This window comes from Cupressus sempervirens, chromosome 3 (assembly GCF_028749045.1).
Source record: "Cupressus sempervirens isolate cs-2001-9-10 chromosome 3, ASM2874904v1, whole genome shotgun sequence".
Taxonomy (NCBI): domain Eukaryota; kingdom Viridiplantae; phylum Streptophyta; class Pinopsida; order Cupressales; family Cupressaceae; genus Cupressus; species Cupressus sempervirens.
In genome coordinates this window covers 1,053,298,730-1,053,317,434 of record NC_143120.1, presented here as the reverse complement: position 1 = coordinate 1,053,317,434, position 18,705 = coordinate 1,053,298,730, and the positions used below count along the sequence as shown (strand labels likewise).

Genomic DNA, 18,705 nt, shown 5'->3' with positions numbered 1-18,705 from the left:
TTTCTTGTTCCCATGATTTAAAACTTTTCATCCCTGTTCCAACGAGCTATGATATTGAGGTGACCAACCAACAACACTATAAAAAAGAACAACCTCAACATATTTATATGAATAATTATAATAATTTGCCTGTCTTGCGAAAACAACTGAAGAGGCATCAAAATCAAAATCTGACAACACCAAAGTGATCCTAATGATGAAAGATGATGAATGAACTTGACGGGGTGACTTACTAGAAATAAATGCTCCCTCCAAGATTCTTGGAGCTTAAACTGGAAGCCCAAAATAAAAAGTGAGAGCATCCTCCAACTCCTCTAACTCAACTGAGCTCATTGAAACCAATAGATTGACTTACTATAAATAGTAAGTCCCTCAAACAGAGCCAAAACACACCATAGGCTGCTGGAAAGCCTATAACCACACAATTGAGACCCTCAAATCCCACTGTCAGCTCACGAGGGCCGCGATGGTGAACTAACTTGGCCAACTGTAGGAACTTGCTAAAAATGGGGACATTACAATCCATCATGTTAAGCATGGATGCTTGGTTTGCTCTTCCAGAGATAGTTGGAATCTCATTATGTCCACAATGGAAACATGTCCTTGGTAAGAGCCACTGATGGAGCCTCAAATTTTTGCAACATTTAGGGTCTCCATTTATGAAATGGTGTTGGAAATAAATGTGAAAGGATTCTTACAAACACAGAATACTATAAGCATCATTAATGTCCTAAAAACAAGCATGTCATGAAGAGGGATGTTCTGCTGAAGATAGAAGAAGAATACATTGAAAAGATATGTTTTCAGATATTAGGCTTCAAGCGAGAAGGGCCTCAGTAATCTTACAACTCATCCTAGAAAATCATGAACGAGTGTGATTTGAAGGTTGAGGAGAATAGCTAAAATATATCTATCTTAGTAAGGGCTACACAACAAGAGGCAATAATTCAGAGTTGATATCTATAACTAAAACATTTGGTACATTCTGTGATGGACAAAGGATGCTTAAGGATATTAATGTTGATAATATATCTATTGGTCCTTATGGAAGCAAATACTTCATTAGGGATATTCATTTCCCATAAATTGGATGCATATCACAATGAAAGGAAGAATGTGCAAAGTGCAACATCCATAGGAATCATTGAAACTCAGAAAAATCACAACAAAACACCTGCATATAATAAGTCACAATGAAGATAGATATATTGCAAGGTGCCTATTAGGTGCATAAGTTCTGAAGAGAGCCCTTTTGATAAATCACAATGACGTTATATGGTGATGGCTCCAATATTGGATGTGGTATGTTAGAGAACATCTACCAGGAACAAAAGTATGAATGACAATCATGAATACAATGATGGTAATGATATTATGATTTTTCCATTAGATAAGAGATATATTGGTATGAAGATTTGTTGGACTATATGCATGATAGGAGTGGAATATATTTGAGGCTTGCAAAGACTCCAATGGCAAGAAGCGCCATCGTTCATTAAGGGAAGTTAGTATTTGTAAAACATGAGAAGAGCCTACCGTAGAAGGTTGTTATCGAGTGGCCATCGATACCAAAAGTGCCAAATACAGAGCAGTGGAACGATGATGTACAATATCTCCCACGTCAAATAATTCTAGCAACATCTGGGGAACTAATGACAAGAGGTGATTGATTCATATTATTTCTCATGAATTTAATCAGAAAATTAAAGACATCGACGTAGTGAAGTCAAAAGCACATTATTATTTAGATATGCGACTATTAGAGTTTGATCTTGCAAATCGCATACATAGGTGGTCAATATTACATGATGTTTGGAGTGCACAATCCAATCAATAATATTTGACAGAGTTCAAATATGGAAATAATTAATGCTCCCGATCAATTATTTGTTAGAAAGCGGTGCAATTAAAGGAAGAGAGATCATTAAGGAAGGACATAACTTTTATTTTTGAAAGGTTATGTCTCTTTATGTATATAAATAGAAGATGTATTAGTTGGAAACAAGATATTCAACATTGGACAATCATTCCACAAGAAGCATTTTATATTTAATTGTATGAAGGAATAAAGGCTTAAATATGACTTGTAATATAAGTTCATTTATTTTATTTTAATAATAAAATAAAATGTCTTTTGTTTATTTCTAAAAGGCTTGGAAAATTAAACTACAAATGGTTCGTCCTTTATTATCATTTTTTGGAATTCTGTGTACAATTTAAATGTCAGATAAGAGACTCTGTCATTTAACATTTTGAATAACGATCATCACAGATATTGTGAAATATTAAATTGTTTTCGTATCTGTGTCCAGTTTGTCTACCCACTTGAGGAGTTAAAGTTCAATCTAGAGTAATTTAAGATTGCGTATATATTTGATTTGTCGCATCTTGATTATTTAATTGTTGGCAGTATAAGTGCATAGAACATTATAAAGTTGTATGTGAAAATCTTCATTGAAGTTGACTCTATTGACCTAACTTTAGAGTGCTATACGTTATGAAATTGATAGAGTTTATGTTTTCTATGTTGATGAAATAATATTAAGATTATCTTGATGTAGTAATCTCTATTTTATTTTGAAATACCTTGGTTTTAAGCTTTATCTTCCCTTGATATAGAATCACATTTATGTAGGCTTGTTGTATGTTAATAATATTTTTTTTGAGTTTTGCATATGAATAGGTAAAATTTGCATGCTACTTGCCTACTAATTTAATTACAAAGTTTCTATAACCCTACTAAGTCTTCTAGGAGTGTTCTTGCAGGTCGCAAAAGTTGTTTTTGTAATTTTCTTTTCTGGAGATCAGGCTAAGACCAAAATCCTAAAGATTTGTGACACATTTGGAGCTAATCGCTATCCTTTTCCTGAAGATGTTGGTCAACAAAGGCAAATTATGGTTGAGGTATTTTTATGTGCTTTTTAGTTTGTACACATTTTCCTGATTTTGGGAGGTATGGACGATAATGCATTTGGTAGTTAATTTTAAACTTACTTGAATATCACATGAATTGTTTATTAGGAAAGTTGTGCATTATTTTGGCTAGGAAACATAATATTGTTCACAGTTTTGGAGGACTCTTTTCTTTGTTTGGTTTAGTAAGAAAACATAACTTATGACAAGGGTAAATGCTCCCATTTCTATAAAGGAGTTTAACATATGAACTCAATTTTATAACTCTCATGCCTTAGTGGGAAAAAGTCACTGTGTTTATTTATTTATTTAATTTTCTAGAGAGAAAAATGTTGATTATTCACCTACTTCATGGTTGAGCTTAGAACAGTAAACATGTATAAGAAGAAAATGCTATACTATGAATGTACATGCCAATAGATACAGAGATAAACTAGGCTATCCACAGCTATCTCCAAAATGAGAACAGATAAGAATATATAAAATAAAAAATCATTTGAGACGGGCAACCCAAGTTGAAATGCATTGTTAGTGTTTGTTAAGTAGTCGTAGTTTTACACATGCATTATTAGTATTTGTTAAATAGTCGTTTCCAGTACATAGTAAACTACTACTCAGTCTTCTACATATATCCTCGTGGAGGGAATTGTGAGATGATTGGGTGGCACTAAAATTGCTGATTCTGTGGAAGAGTTTGCTGATGTTGATGTCATCACTAGCTCTAGCGAAAAACAAATGCCAGGGGTAGGACCAGTATAAACACTAGACTAACATTTCCTGCATGTTCTAGGGGGTTAATAAATAGTTTCCTCTGACCAAACCAGTCACCAAACAACTAGATTTCATGTACCCTGACACTGTCTCCAGTGAATATTCAATCTAGTGTGACTTACATTCTGACACTCTTGCTTATGTGGTTTGACTACCAATAGGATATTTTGTTATCTAAGTTCTTATAAAACAACTTTTCCAGGAGCTGGGCTGGCTTTTTTTTGTGGGTCTGTATCCCAGTGGTTAATTTCTCGGTCTTTAAATGCTTTTCTCATTCAGTAAGTAATTTAATACAATCATATGTATCCTGGTAATGGTTAACATAAGGACTAGTAAAATTCAGTGGTTGATTCAAGAAATTCTGTATTTCCTATCTCTTTCAAATCAGCTGTGAGTAAATACCATGCCGACTGTAGTTTTGATCCTTGTCATTCTATTAACTTTGTTTCATCTGTTTAATATTTTCCTTCTCATCAAACATTTCACTCCACAGTCTCATCTGCATTTTCAACTATTTTAACATTTACAATGTACTTTGCAAGCCCATGTTTTGATCATAACTTTGCTTCTTGGATAATCATCTTACCTTTATGTCTTTGTTTAATATCTTATCTGCTGGTTTTCTGGGGTCTGAAATGGAGGGTCCCAGTTTGGATCGGTTGCATGGTGGTTTATTTAATTTTTGATTGTCTATTGATGCATCTCGTTGTTTGTTTGTGGGGAGTGAAACGTACAGCTTCACTTCTCTGTTACATGGGCATTTTTTTAGTTTTTAATCATTTTTTGATATATCTCTTAGACTAATAATCAGTATCATTAAATCCACAGTTTTATAAAATCTGAAACTCTGGGTACCCTCTTCGGGCCTGTTACCTTGGTGTCTATATAGTTTTGATAATTTGTTGTGCTAATTTATAACTTGATTGTATGCTTCAATAAGTCTTGTCCTGCATTTTGTCACCACAAAATGTAGGTAACAGAACAAAACTTTTTCAACTTAGTTTTCCATTTCTCTGAGTTAGTTCATTATTTAATTGGCTAACATTGATCAACCAATCGATTCCAATTGATATCTTCGTCAAGTCTTTTTAGTTTTTCTGTTTGTCAAGCCTATATTTGATTTTTGAAGCCTTCAACGTCCCTTTTCTTGTTTTTTGAGTGTCTATTTGTTGGCTTTTGGTCCTTTGGTTTTGCTCAATTCATTGCTTTCGATTTTCTCTCCGATTCGGTCTATCTTAGGGCATAATCGAAGTTGGCAATCAAAAGATACGACCATTTTAGAGTCCAAAAAATGGACTTTCTAGGTGCAACTGCATGATTAAAATATCATGTTATATTTTGAAATTGACATTCACTTTTTGAAAAATCTAACATAAATTCACTTTTATGTTATGTTTTAAAGTTTCTTTATCATTTTCATTTCTCACTTGAAGTAACTATAGAGCACTTTATGTTATATTTTTAAGTTACCTTTTAATTTTTCACTTAAGTGATTATATTAACTATATGGTTTAATTTAATTTTTTGAGTTTTAATTCAAAACATCTTAGTAAATATTACTTTTTAAATGATATTTGCACATCATATATTAACTATATAGTGTAAATGTTATTTATGACCCATTTGAGGAATATTTCTTGAAAAATTAAATTGACATGTGCTTAATTCATCACTTAAGTTGTGCATAACATGTCTACAAACACATTTTCGTCAAAATATGCAATTGCACCCAAAAGGTGTGATTTTGAATGAAAATGCAATTTGAAAACACATAAAACATGTGTTTTAAAATATGCAATAAGCTTCAAAAGGCGAGACATGCATATTTAAGTGTTTTTAAAATATCCAGTGACCCCCAAAAGGTGTGATTTGCACTAAGGGTCATCTGTGAGCAAATTTGAAATATGCAAATGCATCCAAAAGGTGTAATTTTGCTTAGAGACTCCATATTACATGTGTTTTTAAAATATGCACATGCATTCAAAATGTGCGATTTGAATGCAGAGTCCTTTTGGTGATTTTAAAACATGTAATTGCATCCAAAAGGTGCAATTCGTCTTTAACTTCATGCATATGCCCTCATAGAATCTGAAATTGAAGATTCAAGGGCCAAAACTTGATGTTTTCCTCCATGAACATGTTTTTCATAAAAAATGCTTAGATCTGCCCATATAATGGCTTGAAATCCATCACAAGGGGGACATTCTTGAGTTTTAATGCATATACATGCATTTGGGGTTCATGGTTTTGCATATCCAAGACAAAAATAACTCATATTTTTGCATTTTTGAGCCACGTTTTTATGAAAAACACCCAGATTTGAGGCAGTTTTGAATGTTTTTTTGGCTCAAATAGAAGTCGTTTTGAGGTTTCAATTTATATATATGCTATTGAAGAACACATTTTTGCCTTTAGATGTAAAAAATGCTTCATTTCATGCCTTATATTAATCACGTTTTTTCTAAAAATACCTAGAAAATTGGGTTTTTAATCCACTTATATGCGTTTTGAAGTCACGTTTTTGCATTTGGGGAAGATATTTTTTGTATTCCTAAATAAAAAATGACTCAAATACATGCATTTTTTGGCCATGTTTTTGCAAAAACGACTCAAAGTCTTGCATAAAAAGGGCACGGTTTTGTTAAAAAAACTTAAAAAATGACATTTCCAGCCCATACATTTGGATCAATAGAGGTCATTTTTGAGTTTAATGCATGCTATCACCTTTGGAGACCATGGTTTTGCCATTCTCATGTCAAATTCGACCCTTCATTGCTCATTAATATTTGTTGAATGTATGTATGGAAGAAGTCAAATTATTGTTTGAGAATCCAGATTTGTAGGAGAATTGGTCTTCAAAGTCTACGATTCTTGCTATTTTGACCCTTTGATCTCCAAGTAAATGGACTTTACCCTTTGATCTCCAAGTAATGGACTTTTTCAAACTTGCTCATCAATCTATGCTTAACTTGCTATTTCCATGCATATTTTAGCTTGAAGTTGCACACTTGTCCATATAGATGCTATGAAAAGGGCATTTTTTCTTTAAAAATGATGAAAATTCTGATTTTAATACTTTTGGGTTTTTCCCAAATTCCAATTTCGAATTTGCATTTTGAAGTAACTTGCTTGTTGACATGTTTGAGTCTAAGACCAAATGCATGTGTTTCTTTTGGGCTTGTTTTCGTTGTTTATTTGCTTGCTTTCTCGTTTTTCTTCTTTTGAAAGAAATTGCAAGTTCTTTCCCAAGAACTTGAGCACATTTCACTTCACTCCACCTTCCACCTCTTGGTGCAAGTGCATCGTGTCATTCCATATTCACCATCACATGCCAAGGCACATTGCATCCATTACTTTCATATGCAATTACACTTCAAGAGCTTTTGCATGTATTTCCACTTTCCATGCCATGACACACTGCATCTCATTCTCCACTTGCAATTATATGTAATCTCACCCTCCATCTACATTTACATGCAATCTCATCCTTCATTCCCATTTACACGCATTTTCATCTTCCGAACCTAAATGCATGTTCATGTTACATGTAATCCACTTTACGTGTAATGACATCTAGAGAACCCGTTTTTGACTAAAGTTCACACTTTTAAAGTCAAAAGTTATCATTTGCACATATTCATATGCATTCCAACTTGCATTTTTGGCCATACCCACAAAAGCTCATCATTGCCCACATGAAATCCATCTTTTCAAGTCCGACTTTGGCCCTTTCCACCCAAATACATATGCTTTCCGGTTCATTTCCAGCCATCATATGTGTTCCATAAGTGTCTAATCCATCCTTTAAATACCCGCTCCTCATGGATTCGTCATTGTAACTCAAATCTCAAAGTTCTCAAAGATTTAATCTCATTGGAAGATGTTATCATCTTCATGTTGTGGCACACTTTTCAAGATATGTCAAAGTTTTTCAAAAAACGGAGATATCCTATCAAGAAGACATGCTTTGATTCTGAAGAAGTAGTAATTCATTTGATCTTCATTTTCCCAATGGTTGTCAAGATTTTGAGTTTGTGTGAGAATGTGCCAAACACTTTGTTTCAAAAAAAGAAGTTGCAGATGCTTGCTGGAAAGTTTTTCCGAGTTTAAATCCGGACACCATTGAGAATGTTTTCAAAGTGTCGGAGACTCTAGAATGTGCCAATCTACAAAGGAGAATTCACGACAACTTGAATGAGAAAAAACTTGACCACATCAAGATTTCAAATAACAATGGACAATTGATCAAAGAGAGTTAGAGGCTATCAAAAGGCGTAACACCCTGATTCTCATGCTGAATGCAGTGGCATAAAATACAGGAATCCCCCGATCCCATGATCATGATAAAGTACAAGGTGTAATGTTCCCGTTATAAAATAAATTATTAATCAAAGTATTGTTAATGGGCTGATTGATTTAATATATCTCAGACCCACTTTTGTTTTGTTTCCATAGTTTTGTGTAGCCATCGGCTATCTTTGTACACTCTCGGAAAGTTTTGCTGACGGGTATTTAAGCACGACTTGCAGGTAGTCATTAGGTATGCAATTTGAATTATTTTCTTTGTACTACGAATTCTTGTTGGGATTCTTTGTTGTTCGCCATTTCAGAAGTAAAAGATCTTCCCTACTTGGCTTGTCCGGTTTCGGTGGGATTCAATTCTCACCCTATTCTGTCGCCCGTAATACTTCACTCGGATCTAACAAATTGGAGCACCATCTCTTGGCAAATATTAATTGAAGGTTGTTTGTGTTCAAATCTCCATTTTTGTTTGGCATTATTTGATGAATTTGGGATTAATAGTTTAAAGTGCAGATCTGAAGTCATTCTTTCTTCTATACCCATCCGATACTCACAACTCTTTGTGCAACTACCATTACTCACCCATACGGCCTCCAAGCTAAGCTGTACTGCCTCCCAATCTGTTGATGTATAGCATTAGTCGAAGTGATATACTCATTACATTGAGTATTTGTATTCATGATTTATATGAACATTGATTTATGTCTTATATTATTGTTAAGAATTATATATATATATATATATATATATATATATATATATATATGTCTCAATATTACATATATGCTTGATGATGAGTTATACATATGGTTATTTATTAACTAATGATGATTAACTATAGAGAGATGTCTACTCCTCTCATATTTAGGAGTCTTCAAATCTGCATTTGCAACACATCAATCACATTGGCAATGTTACTACATTTGCAGAAACAATCCTAGAAAAACAACATGGTATCAGAGCCAATCTGCAAACTTGTATGTGATAATTGCCTGAAATAAGTTCAACTGCAGTAAATATTCAAAGATTTTGAATCACATGTATAAAGATTTTTGTATTATGAATTCTATGGCTTCTTATATATGATCTGTAATGTCCCCATTTGTGGCCAGTTTGTGTAGTTGATTGAGTTAGCTCATCATAACAACCCTCATGAGCTGACAGGGTGTTTTGGGGGTCTCAGTTGATTACTTACTATTTTTAGTAAGTCTATTATGGGCAGTTGCTAGTTTTAGCAGCACAGTGGATCACTTGGCAGTTGGTTGTCACCTGCGGTTGATCAGGTTTAAAATTACATAAGCTCGTATTTATTAATTCACTGAGTTGCATTATTATAATAATGTTTATATCATTATAAATAATGACTAAAAAGCAAGTTGGAAAGTTTCTAGTGTTGAGTTCTTTTGGAAAACTTCCACATTTTTTGAAGTGGAATTTTATGGAAACGTTTGCCAATGAAAAAACTTGTAAATGAGAGCTCTTTTCATTGGGTAAAACACGTTTGAATATACAATTGCTTTTGTTGCCTTTGTGGCTTTCCTGAGATTCTGATTTTCAAATCCCTTGCTGAGGTATAAGAGTTTGATTTTGAGTTGTACATTGATTCCACAGCTGAGGTATTGTATATCAAGTTCTAAGTATTTTACCAAGTTAGTTACATCGGGATTGGTTGCATACATGCCAAGGCTTAATAAAATGTCAAACCATCCAAATGATATAAGATATTGGTGAATTAGGAAATTGTTCATGTTATAGCCAAGTTTGGGTTTTTACAATGGTATCAAAGCGTTTTCCTGCCAGCCTGTAGGAATTGGGCTCAGTTTGGTCAATGCTTGTTTTAAAGTGTAGTCAGTATTTGATTTGATATTTCTATCATGCTTGATGATAGGAGGTTTGTGCCTAGTATGCACTATACTCGAAGAGGATGTAATTCTCCTCCTAGAGAAGGAGAACCTGAGAGTCAGTTTGGTTTGGATGGTAGTCCAGGTGGTTCTGGTGGCACTGGACTATGACCCACAGATGCTGAGATTGATAAAGATGCCTTGTAGGCATTTAGAAATATTGCATTCGGGCAACAACAGATGACAAATGTATTGCAACAGTTGTCAAATACTTTGCAGCATATAGCACTACCTCGAAGACAAAGTAGGGAGAGAGCTTGAGATGTTTCTGTTGGTTTTGAGGATAGAACCCAAGATGGTGTTGGGTACAGAGATGATTGTGTTCGAGTTGAGGATCGTGGTGGATTAGTTGATAGAGTTGACATACATTTTGACACTCATGATAGGTTGCGGAGGCCCATGTTTTTGAGACTTGAGGTGGATGCGGTCAGTATTGAGTTTGAGGTCGCTCCTTTTGCTGATGATGTGCTGACACACTTTATAGAGTGGGATGCCTTACCACAAGCTGTTAATGATCATTTGAATTTTGATAGGTTCCTGACTGAGAAACAGGAGCATTAGAGAGTGAGGTCGGGACTTGAGGGATAGGGACCTCAATAGATTGAGTTACAACAAGTTGTTAGTAGGATGATGTTGGAGCACTTTGATGGTACTGGGAGAGTTACAGCTCGTGCGTGGATTCATAAGCTTGATACATATTTGGCTTTCCATCTTATGTGTGAAGTGGACACTATTAGATTTGGAGTGTTGCATCTGGACGGAGTTGCCCATGACTGGTGGTACCATGGGTTGGTTTCTTTGCAACATGATTAGATCACTTCCTACTAGGAGTTCGTGGATCGCTTGATTGAGAGATTTGATAGGAAGGATGCGGAGGTGTACTTTCGTGGGTTGACTCAGTTGAAGTAGTTTGGTGGATTGGAGAGCTACATCAATGAGTTCCAGAGGCTTTCAGTCATGGTTTATGATATTTCAGAGTGCAGATGAGTGATGTTATTCATGGAGGGATTGACTGAGCCACTTCGTGGATAGGTGAAGTCATAGGACCCATCTTCTCTATAGTTAGCGATGAGCAAGTGTAATGTCCCCTTTTTAGCATTCATAGCATGATGTTGTCGTTAGCCTATTTCCCCACGGTCCCGTAGGCTAACGAGGACATTAAAGGGACTTAGAGGCCATTTGGTCTAGACAGTTTCAGTTGTAGGTCTTTCTGAGGGGTTTTGAGGCAACTTTGGGCATACTTACTATTTATAGTAAGTTATCTTGGATATGGTCGGACATCCAGTGGCAGCGGTATGTCGATGGTAATTGTTTAAAATCGACAAAAAGACTTGTTTATCATTGATAAGATTTGTTATGCATTGATAAAGCTATTTTATAAAGTTAAGTTTAAATATTTAACTTTATTAATGCATAGACTATAGTTTGTGGAAAATATTTAAATTAAAAGAGTCCCCTTTATTTTATAACACATTGGAGACATAAGTTACATAAAGGGAGTTATGTTTTATCCCACATTGAGAAAACGAAAGATTGAGCTCTTGTGAGAACACTATAAAAGAAAGGGAAGAGCTTCTTTTTAGTATGCTTGGAAATATCAAAGAAAATTGGAAAATTTCCTAGAGATTATGTCTCAATAGTTTGAAGGACAAAATCCCTTCAAGCTGAAAATCTTGACGCCATTGAAAGATATGGTCTTGAGATTCAACATAGTAGCAGTCCGAAAAAGCGGAACCGAAAAAGCAGGCTGAAAAAGCGGGTACAAAAAAGCAGTCTGAAAAAAGCGGAACCGAAAAAGCAGGCTGAAAAAGCGGGTACGAAAAAGCAGTTCGAAAAAAGCAAAGTAGAAGGGGCAGCATAGAAGAAAATTATTACAGCCATTTGCAACCAGGTTCTTTGTTAGTATTGTTTTTTAGGGTGTTATAAGCTTTCAGCTGTAAGTGTGCATTATACTAGCATTATCATTTTGTAATCCATGTAAATGCCAAAGTCTTGGCCATATTTCATGAGCATTGTAATTTTCATTGCAATTAAGAAGATAATAGTTGCTGGTGCCATTTAACCAATTTAATATCATTATTTATCAGCTAGTTAGTTTGCATACCAACTATTTGTAAAAATGCCAATTGGCTGTAGGTGTTCATTTCTCATGCTTAGATCATATATATGCACTGAATATTGTCAAAATTAGTAGCACACTCATGTTAGGTCATTGTGTAGTCCATTGTAGTCTTCTAGCACAAGATTTTCATTGATGCAAATTGAAAAAAAAAGTCATTTGAAGCTAGCTGAAATACTATATTAGTCATACGTCCCTTGCATGTGAATTGTTTGATGAAATTCCTTGAGCTTTCATCAGCATTTTTGAGGGCTGATTTGAGGAGGGTCATTACAGTGGTATCAGAGCTTGCTTGCAAATTGTTTGACGAAATGTCAAACAACTGAAGTATAAAGATTTTTGGTGTTTGAAGAAGTTGTAACCTATTGGGGTTATTACAGTGGTATCGGAGCTTGCTTGCAAAGTGTTTGACGATGTCAAACAACTGAAGTATAAAGATTTTTGGTGTTTGAAGTAGTTATAATCTATTGGGGTCATTACAGCAAGGCGCGTGACTTGGAGTCCTCTTCTCGAAGCAAGGTTGCTTTGAATTCTTCCACTCTTCTTCTTGATGATGAGGTGTCCTTGCTAGTTGTTGAGGACAAGGGCAAATCAGTGTAGAGATCTGATGACACTTCTAAAGATATAAGAATGGGAATTTTACATTGTGGGGAGAATAATAACCAATGTTTCATTCCCACTTGAATCATCTTTAGTAAGGGGATGTTCCATGACCCTCATGGGCAGATAAGTGCTTGTCTGAGGATGTTCTTGCGGGAAAAGAAGGTTGGTACTTTACACATGCTGTCAAATATTGTGTAGACAAGTATTCATTAGTCGTTTGATGATTAGGATAAAGTGAGGATATTGAAGTAAATATCTTTAATGATTGAGATTATGAGTATCCTTGTACATTAAGAGGGAGTATGACACTTCTTCGAAAACAACATAGGAGCTTAAAAAATTAATATTTAGAGGGAGTCTAAAAATACATGTGTGTGATTGCATGATGTTGATGGGCCTACTTCTATGTATATCATGAGGAAGTGATGACTTATCACCAGAAGATCAAAAAATTGATATCACATTCAGAGTGAGTCTAACAAGAATCCGTAGGTGAAGAGAGTCTCTAAGGGAGTAACTAGACTTCCCAGGATCATTGTTCGGAGGGAGAATTTTGAGGTGCAATCCTTTGTGAATGATATCTTCTCTATTAGAAGTTAAAGTAAAATTTATTGTAATGTGTTCTTCTGTATGAGATAGAATTGAGGTGAAAACCTTTGTACAACCCTCTGATTGGGTTCATGGTGGGTACTATTTCACATATGATATGTAATGAAAGGTGACGTTCTTTCATTTACATATATAAACAAAAGGTAACCATTAGAAGATGACGATCTTATAAATGGTAGACCTGTTATCATGGTTCTTTCGACTGGACTTTGCTGGACACCATGATAACGAACAAACAAAAGGTAATCTTTGTAAGTTGACGATCTTGCAAATGATAGGCCTATTATTATGATAGTTTTGTTCTGGGTACACCGGAAGTCATTGATAACGAATGCATTATGATTACTCTAGATATTGTTTTGGACAATTAGAGATCATTATATATGTTATGATAGTGTTCATAACATTGTAATTATAATTATTTGACAAGTCACTATTTCAGAGTGTTAAAGTCAGATAATGTGTTGTGTAATTTTCACTTCTCCCTTGCTAAGCAGGAGTGTTGATGTATAGCATCAGTTGAAGTGATATACTCATTACATTGCGTATTTGTATTCATGATTTATATGAACATTGTTTTATGTCTTATATTATTGATAAGAATTATATATATATGTTTATTAATATTACATATATGCTTAAAGATGAGTTATACATTTGGTTATTTATTAACTAATGATGATCAACTATAGAGACATGTCTCCTCTCATATTTAGGAGTGTTCAAATTTGCATTTGGAACACATCAATCACATTGGCAATGTTACTACATTTGCAGAAACGATCCTAGAAAAAAATCACAATCAACTTTACGACCTCCACACATATACCGTATTATATTCACATATACTGTATGACTTCATTGATTGTGTCCCAAGACTACCGTACGACCACCAAGATCAACTGTACGGCCTCTTGACCCCCCACGGTCTTACCACTTTGTTGCTTCCCGTACGGACTACTGTGTAACCTATCTTTTTGCCCATTCTCTCCACCGTATGACCAACCTTACCGTACGACCATCAACTTGCTAGCCTCCTAGCAGTTACCATATGACCTCATTCTGTACGACATCTTTCAAGCCTCCTCCTGTGTGTACTAGGGCAAGTTGATCCCGACATTCGTCAAGTTTATACTTGTACGGATCTATTCCAGAGGGGTAGCCAAATAACGAAACATTATAGTGGTATTAGAGCGTTGATCCTGCCAGCCTATGGACAATGAGTGTGAGTTTATAGCCGAAAGAGAAGATCACATTTGGTTGACAGAATGGTGGCAGAACTAGAACCCACGGCTGCCAAACTTGTAGCGTTGCTAAGAGAACTTGTGAGGAATCAAGTGCAGATCAATGACACCCATGTTTACCGCTTAGGTTAATTAAGAAATGCACACAGATAATGAACATGAACAGTAGTACTCCATTATTCGCATAAGCCAACAGATTCCATCATTGGTGATAGGATGATTTACAATGATCCTAGACGGGCATAAATACTTTCCGCCGAACCTTCCTGAAGGGGTTTGTCGGCTACATAACAATTACTGACAACACCGACCCGTTGGCTACACAGTTTCAATTGACGACATCATCCCCCCCAAAAGAAAAAGTCCTCTCCAGACGACAATTACAAAATATCTGAAACAAATTAACAAACAAAATACATTAATTGACTAATTACAACAAGATAAATCTGCTTTTGTCACAACACTTTCACATTTAGCCTGCACCAAACTGGTATCCAAAATATGTTGCATCAACACTGTCACCTTAGCCAATTTGACATCTGACCCTGATAGCCACTTGAGCCGCTTTCTTTGCTTCCAACTGTTGGGTACACTGAGCCAGGTGTCGCTGTACTGCCTTCAACTGGATTAACAGCTCCTCCTGAGCTCTCTACGCATCCACCAAGATAGCTTCACCTACTCCAAGTGCCTCTGGTACACAGAGGCTCCATGCCTGCAGTAGCTCCACGTCTTCATCAACTGGTCAGACTTCCCATGACTGATATTCGCAACGATTGGGGGTCTAGGGGGCAACGCCCCCGGCAGGGTCGAGGGGCAGTGCCCCCGCAGGGTCCTCCCTGTCGCAATATAGGGTGGGGTCGAGGAGTAGCGCCCCTCGCTGTCAAGACCAAATTAGCACTTTCAAAGCCACACAAAACACCATTTTCGTGATTTTCTTTCGATCCCACACTCTCTCCGGCAATTGTTGATGTTTTACTATCTTTTATGTGTTTCCCCTCCCTCTGGCATCATGCGTTACTCATTCAGAACTGTTTCACTCAGTCGTCTTTTCTTTTTCTTTTTATAGAAAACCTCCATGGTGGAAGAAAAGAATGCTACCACAGGTATCCCCGAGAAAAAATGCAAAGCTGCGGGACCCTAAATTGATGGGCATGCTCCTCTGCTCTACATTTTTTTCTTGCCGAATCATTCCACAAAGCTCGCAACATGGGTTTCTGGCTTCACCAGGGCGTTCAATACATTAGAACTTTTCAAGGCTTCCCACGAAATGGAAGTCACCAGCACACCAACAGTCCGCAGAAGGAATCAACGGGAATAAAACCTCAACCGCGGAAGGATTTCATGCTGTACAGCTTCCAGACCAACGTCCCTCGCGACCACTTCACCAACTATGGCACTGACAGCAGTGGCACCCTCCAGGCACTCACTGGCTACGTCGACAATTCCAATGTCATCAAAAACGACTATGTAGCCTACAACAAAGACGCCAACAGGATCCTCTCCCAGTTCACCACGTACACCGATGGAGGAAAACGCTCGGAGAAAGATGGAGAAAAACGCTCGCGGAAGGAGACATCTGTCGCCAGAAAAAACAACCCGCGAGGTTACTCCGCGGGAAGACTCAGCCATCTGTGGGAAGCATTGGTGGATCCATTCCCGGGGATGTGTCCGTGGGCCAGCGGGACCCCCTGCGGAAAACTGTCCGCGGACAAGTGTCCGTGTGACAACCTGCCCGCGGAGCAGCAGTTCGTGGGGATGTGCCCACGGGCCAGTGGGACCGCCTGTGGAAAACTGTCTGCAGGACAACCTGCTCGCGGAGCAGCAGTCCGCGGGGTGTGCCCGCGGTCGATTGCTCTTTTTAAAATTTTCTTTTTTTTTTTTCTCTTTCTTTTCAATTTTTTTTCTCCCTTCAAAAAAAAAAAAAAACAAAATTTCCAGTCCACACTTCGCCATTCCACGACGACAAGGGAGTCAAAAGACACATAACAACGCCAGTCGCTAAACTAGGGAGCCATCCGTGTATAGAGAAGTAAGTGTGCAAGAAATAAAGGAAACTGCGAAAGAAAGAATACCACCGAGGGTGGAAGAAGATGCCACCGAGGAAGAATGAAGACAACCCGCAATCACAATGCACCCTACAGAAGAATCCGCGGAAGACAGGAAAAAGCCGCACTACGCCATGGTTGGAAAAGTGAAGCTGCCAATGAACAAGATGAGCCCGCAAACACCAAGATGCAATCCGCAGAGAATAAAAAGCCATCCGCACAACAAAAGTCCGCGGGAGATAAGGGCAGGCCACGGGGAACAAAAGAATTCCTGTGGAGACACAGCCCGCGAAAAAGGTGTTCGCAGGACCCCTGTCCGGGCAGACTCTGCTCACTCTTCGATCATCCTTTGGTTTCTTCTCTACTTTTTCATTAACCTTTGTTGTCTTCAGTTGTCCTTCTCCCTGTGTGATTTTCTTTACTTCTCCATCTTCCTCTGTGATTTTCTTCACTTCTCTTCCTTTTACTTTGTTTGCTCGCTTTTTTTTCTTACTCTTCTTACGCGTGCCCTCACTTTCTTCATTCTCAATTTTTTTCTCCACCATTTTATTGATCTCCATCTTCTCCGAGAGCTCTTGCTTTATCACTGTTTTCACAATAACCTCGATCTCCTTCTTTGATTCATTCTACAACAGCTCCACTTTTTTCGAAGTTGACTCATTGGCCTCATCTCCCAAATTCATGGTTTGTAGTGTGGCTTCATTATACTTAATTGTCTCCCCCTCATTGAATGTATGGGTGGGTGTAACATCCAACGGTGCATCCCCCTCGTTTACCTCAGTGAACTCCTTTGGAAATTCATCCCCCCTCGGACCTTCCTCAATTGTCAGTACATTGTAGTTCTGGAATAGTTCGTAGTCCTCTATTTGCTAGTGGTAGAGACCGTTGACCGATCCAAATTGTCATCTGTTGATCTTCCCTCCAACTGCAGGACTCCCTCTTGATCCGGTTCCATACGCTGTCTGCCTTCATCCTCCTCGTCTTCGGAATCTGATGACAGGGCTTCCTCCCCGACTATTTGGGTGTGCAAATCAATGACGAATTTTCTCCCTTTGCTTTCAAGTGATAAAGTGTTTTTCTTCCAGTCATGTTTAACCCTAGCTTGAATAAGCCATCCGCGGCCTAGAATGGCGTCGTATCCTTTTCTCTTCAGCGGGATCACGGCAAAGTCAAACAGGAACGGTTGTGTGCCAATCATCACTGGTTGTGCCATCAGAACGCCAAGAGGTTTAATGCCCTGTTGGTCCGCTGTCAACAACTGGAATGTAGGTGGCCACAGCGTCGGTTGCCCCAGCTTCCTCCAAGTCTCCTTGGGTAAGACATTTACGCCGGACCCTTCGTCGACTATTGTGCCTGTGAGAACATGTCCGAGGATCCCCATCTCGACGACCGCCAGATGCCATCCAGATGTGAGGGCTAGCAACATTGGATCTTCTCTGCCTGCAGCAATTTCCTTCCCTCTTCTTGGTTCTCCCGGTACCTTAGGAACTGGCACAATATTTGTGAGAGCAGATCGGAGCTGAGGCATCGTAAGAAGCAAATCATTTATCTTAACCGGTACCTCCGTTTGTAAAATCTATTGTACGATGTTTTGTTCAGCGGCATTCCTCACCGAAGTGCCGGTGGTGTCCTTCAACTGGGATGTTTTCGTTTGTGATGCCTTTTCAATCTCTGCCTGCGCTTCCCCAAATTTCCTCTTTTCTTCTACCGGGGCCAGGTATTCTTTTGCTTGCATCCGCGTAATTGCCAAAACCTCTTCTTCATCCGTCTTGATAGTGATCAAGTTTACTCCAGATTTTGGACACTTGGCATCCTCATGGTCACCGGGTCCACACCATCTGCATAACAATTTCGGTGTGTTTGCCGTTGTACAATCCTGCGCAAAATGACCCCACAAATTACATGTTCGGCATTGTACGATCGGCCGTCCGTTCGCATCATATTGGATTCGGCTATTGCTAGTATTGTTAGTGTTATTGTTTGCATTGTTATTATTATTCTGCCTGCGTCTATTATTTCTGTATCCTCCCGACGTAGCACCAACATTATTGGTATTTCCGCTACTGCCTGACGGGGACGCCTCTTGTGTAAGAAGTACCTGCAGAGATCCTCTGGTCTTCATGTTAAAGGGACATTCCTTGGTTGAATGGCCCATGATTTGACAAATGTCACAGAATTGGTTCTTTGGACAGGATCCT

At 37.7% G+C, this 18,705-nt stretch overlaps 1 protein-coding gene across 7 annotated transcripts in view; it reads left to right on the top strand.

Annotated features, from left to right (window-relative positions):
* Positions 1-18,705, top strand: part of LOC149570353 (V-type proton ATPase subunit a1-like) — a 234,424-nt gene that overhangs the window by 74,217 nt on the left and 141,502 nt on the right. For all 7 annotated transcript variants that reach the window (XR_016362925.1, XM_089822996.1, XM_089822995.1 and 4 more), the window contains exon 7: positions 2,767-2,904. Coding sequence is in view for 6 of the 7 variants with exons in the window: in XM_089822996.1 (XP_089679122.1) it covers positions 2,767-2,904 (138 nt within the window). In the remaining variant the exon portion in view is untranslated. The remainder of the gene's footprint in view (positions 1-2,766; positions 2,905-18,705) is intronic.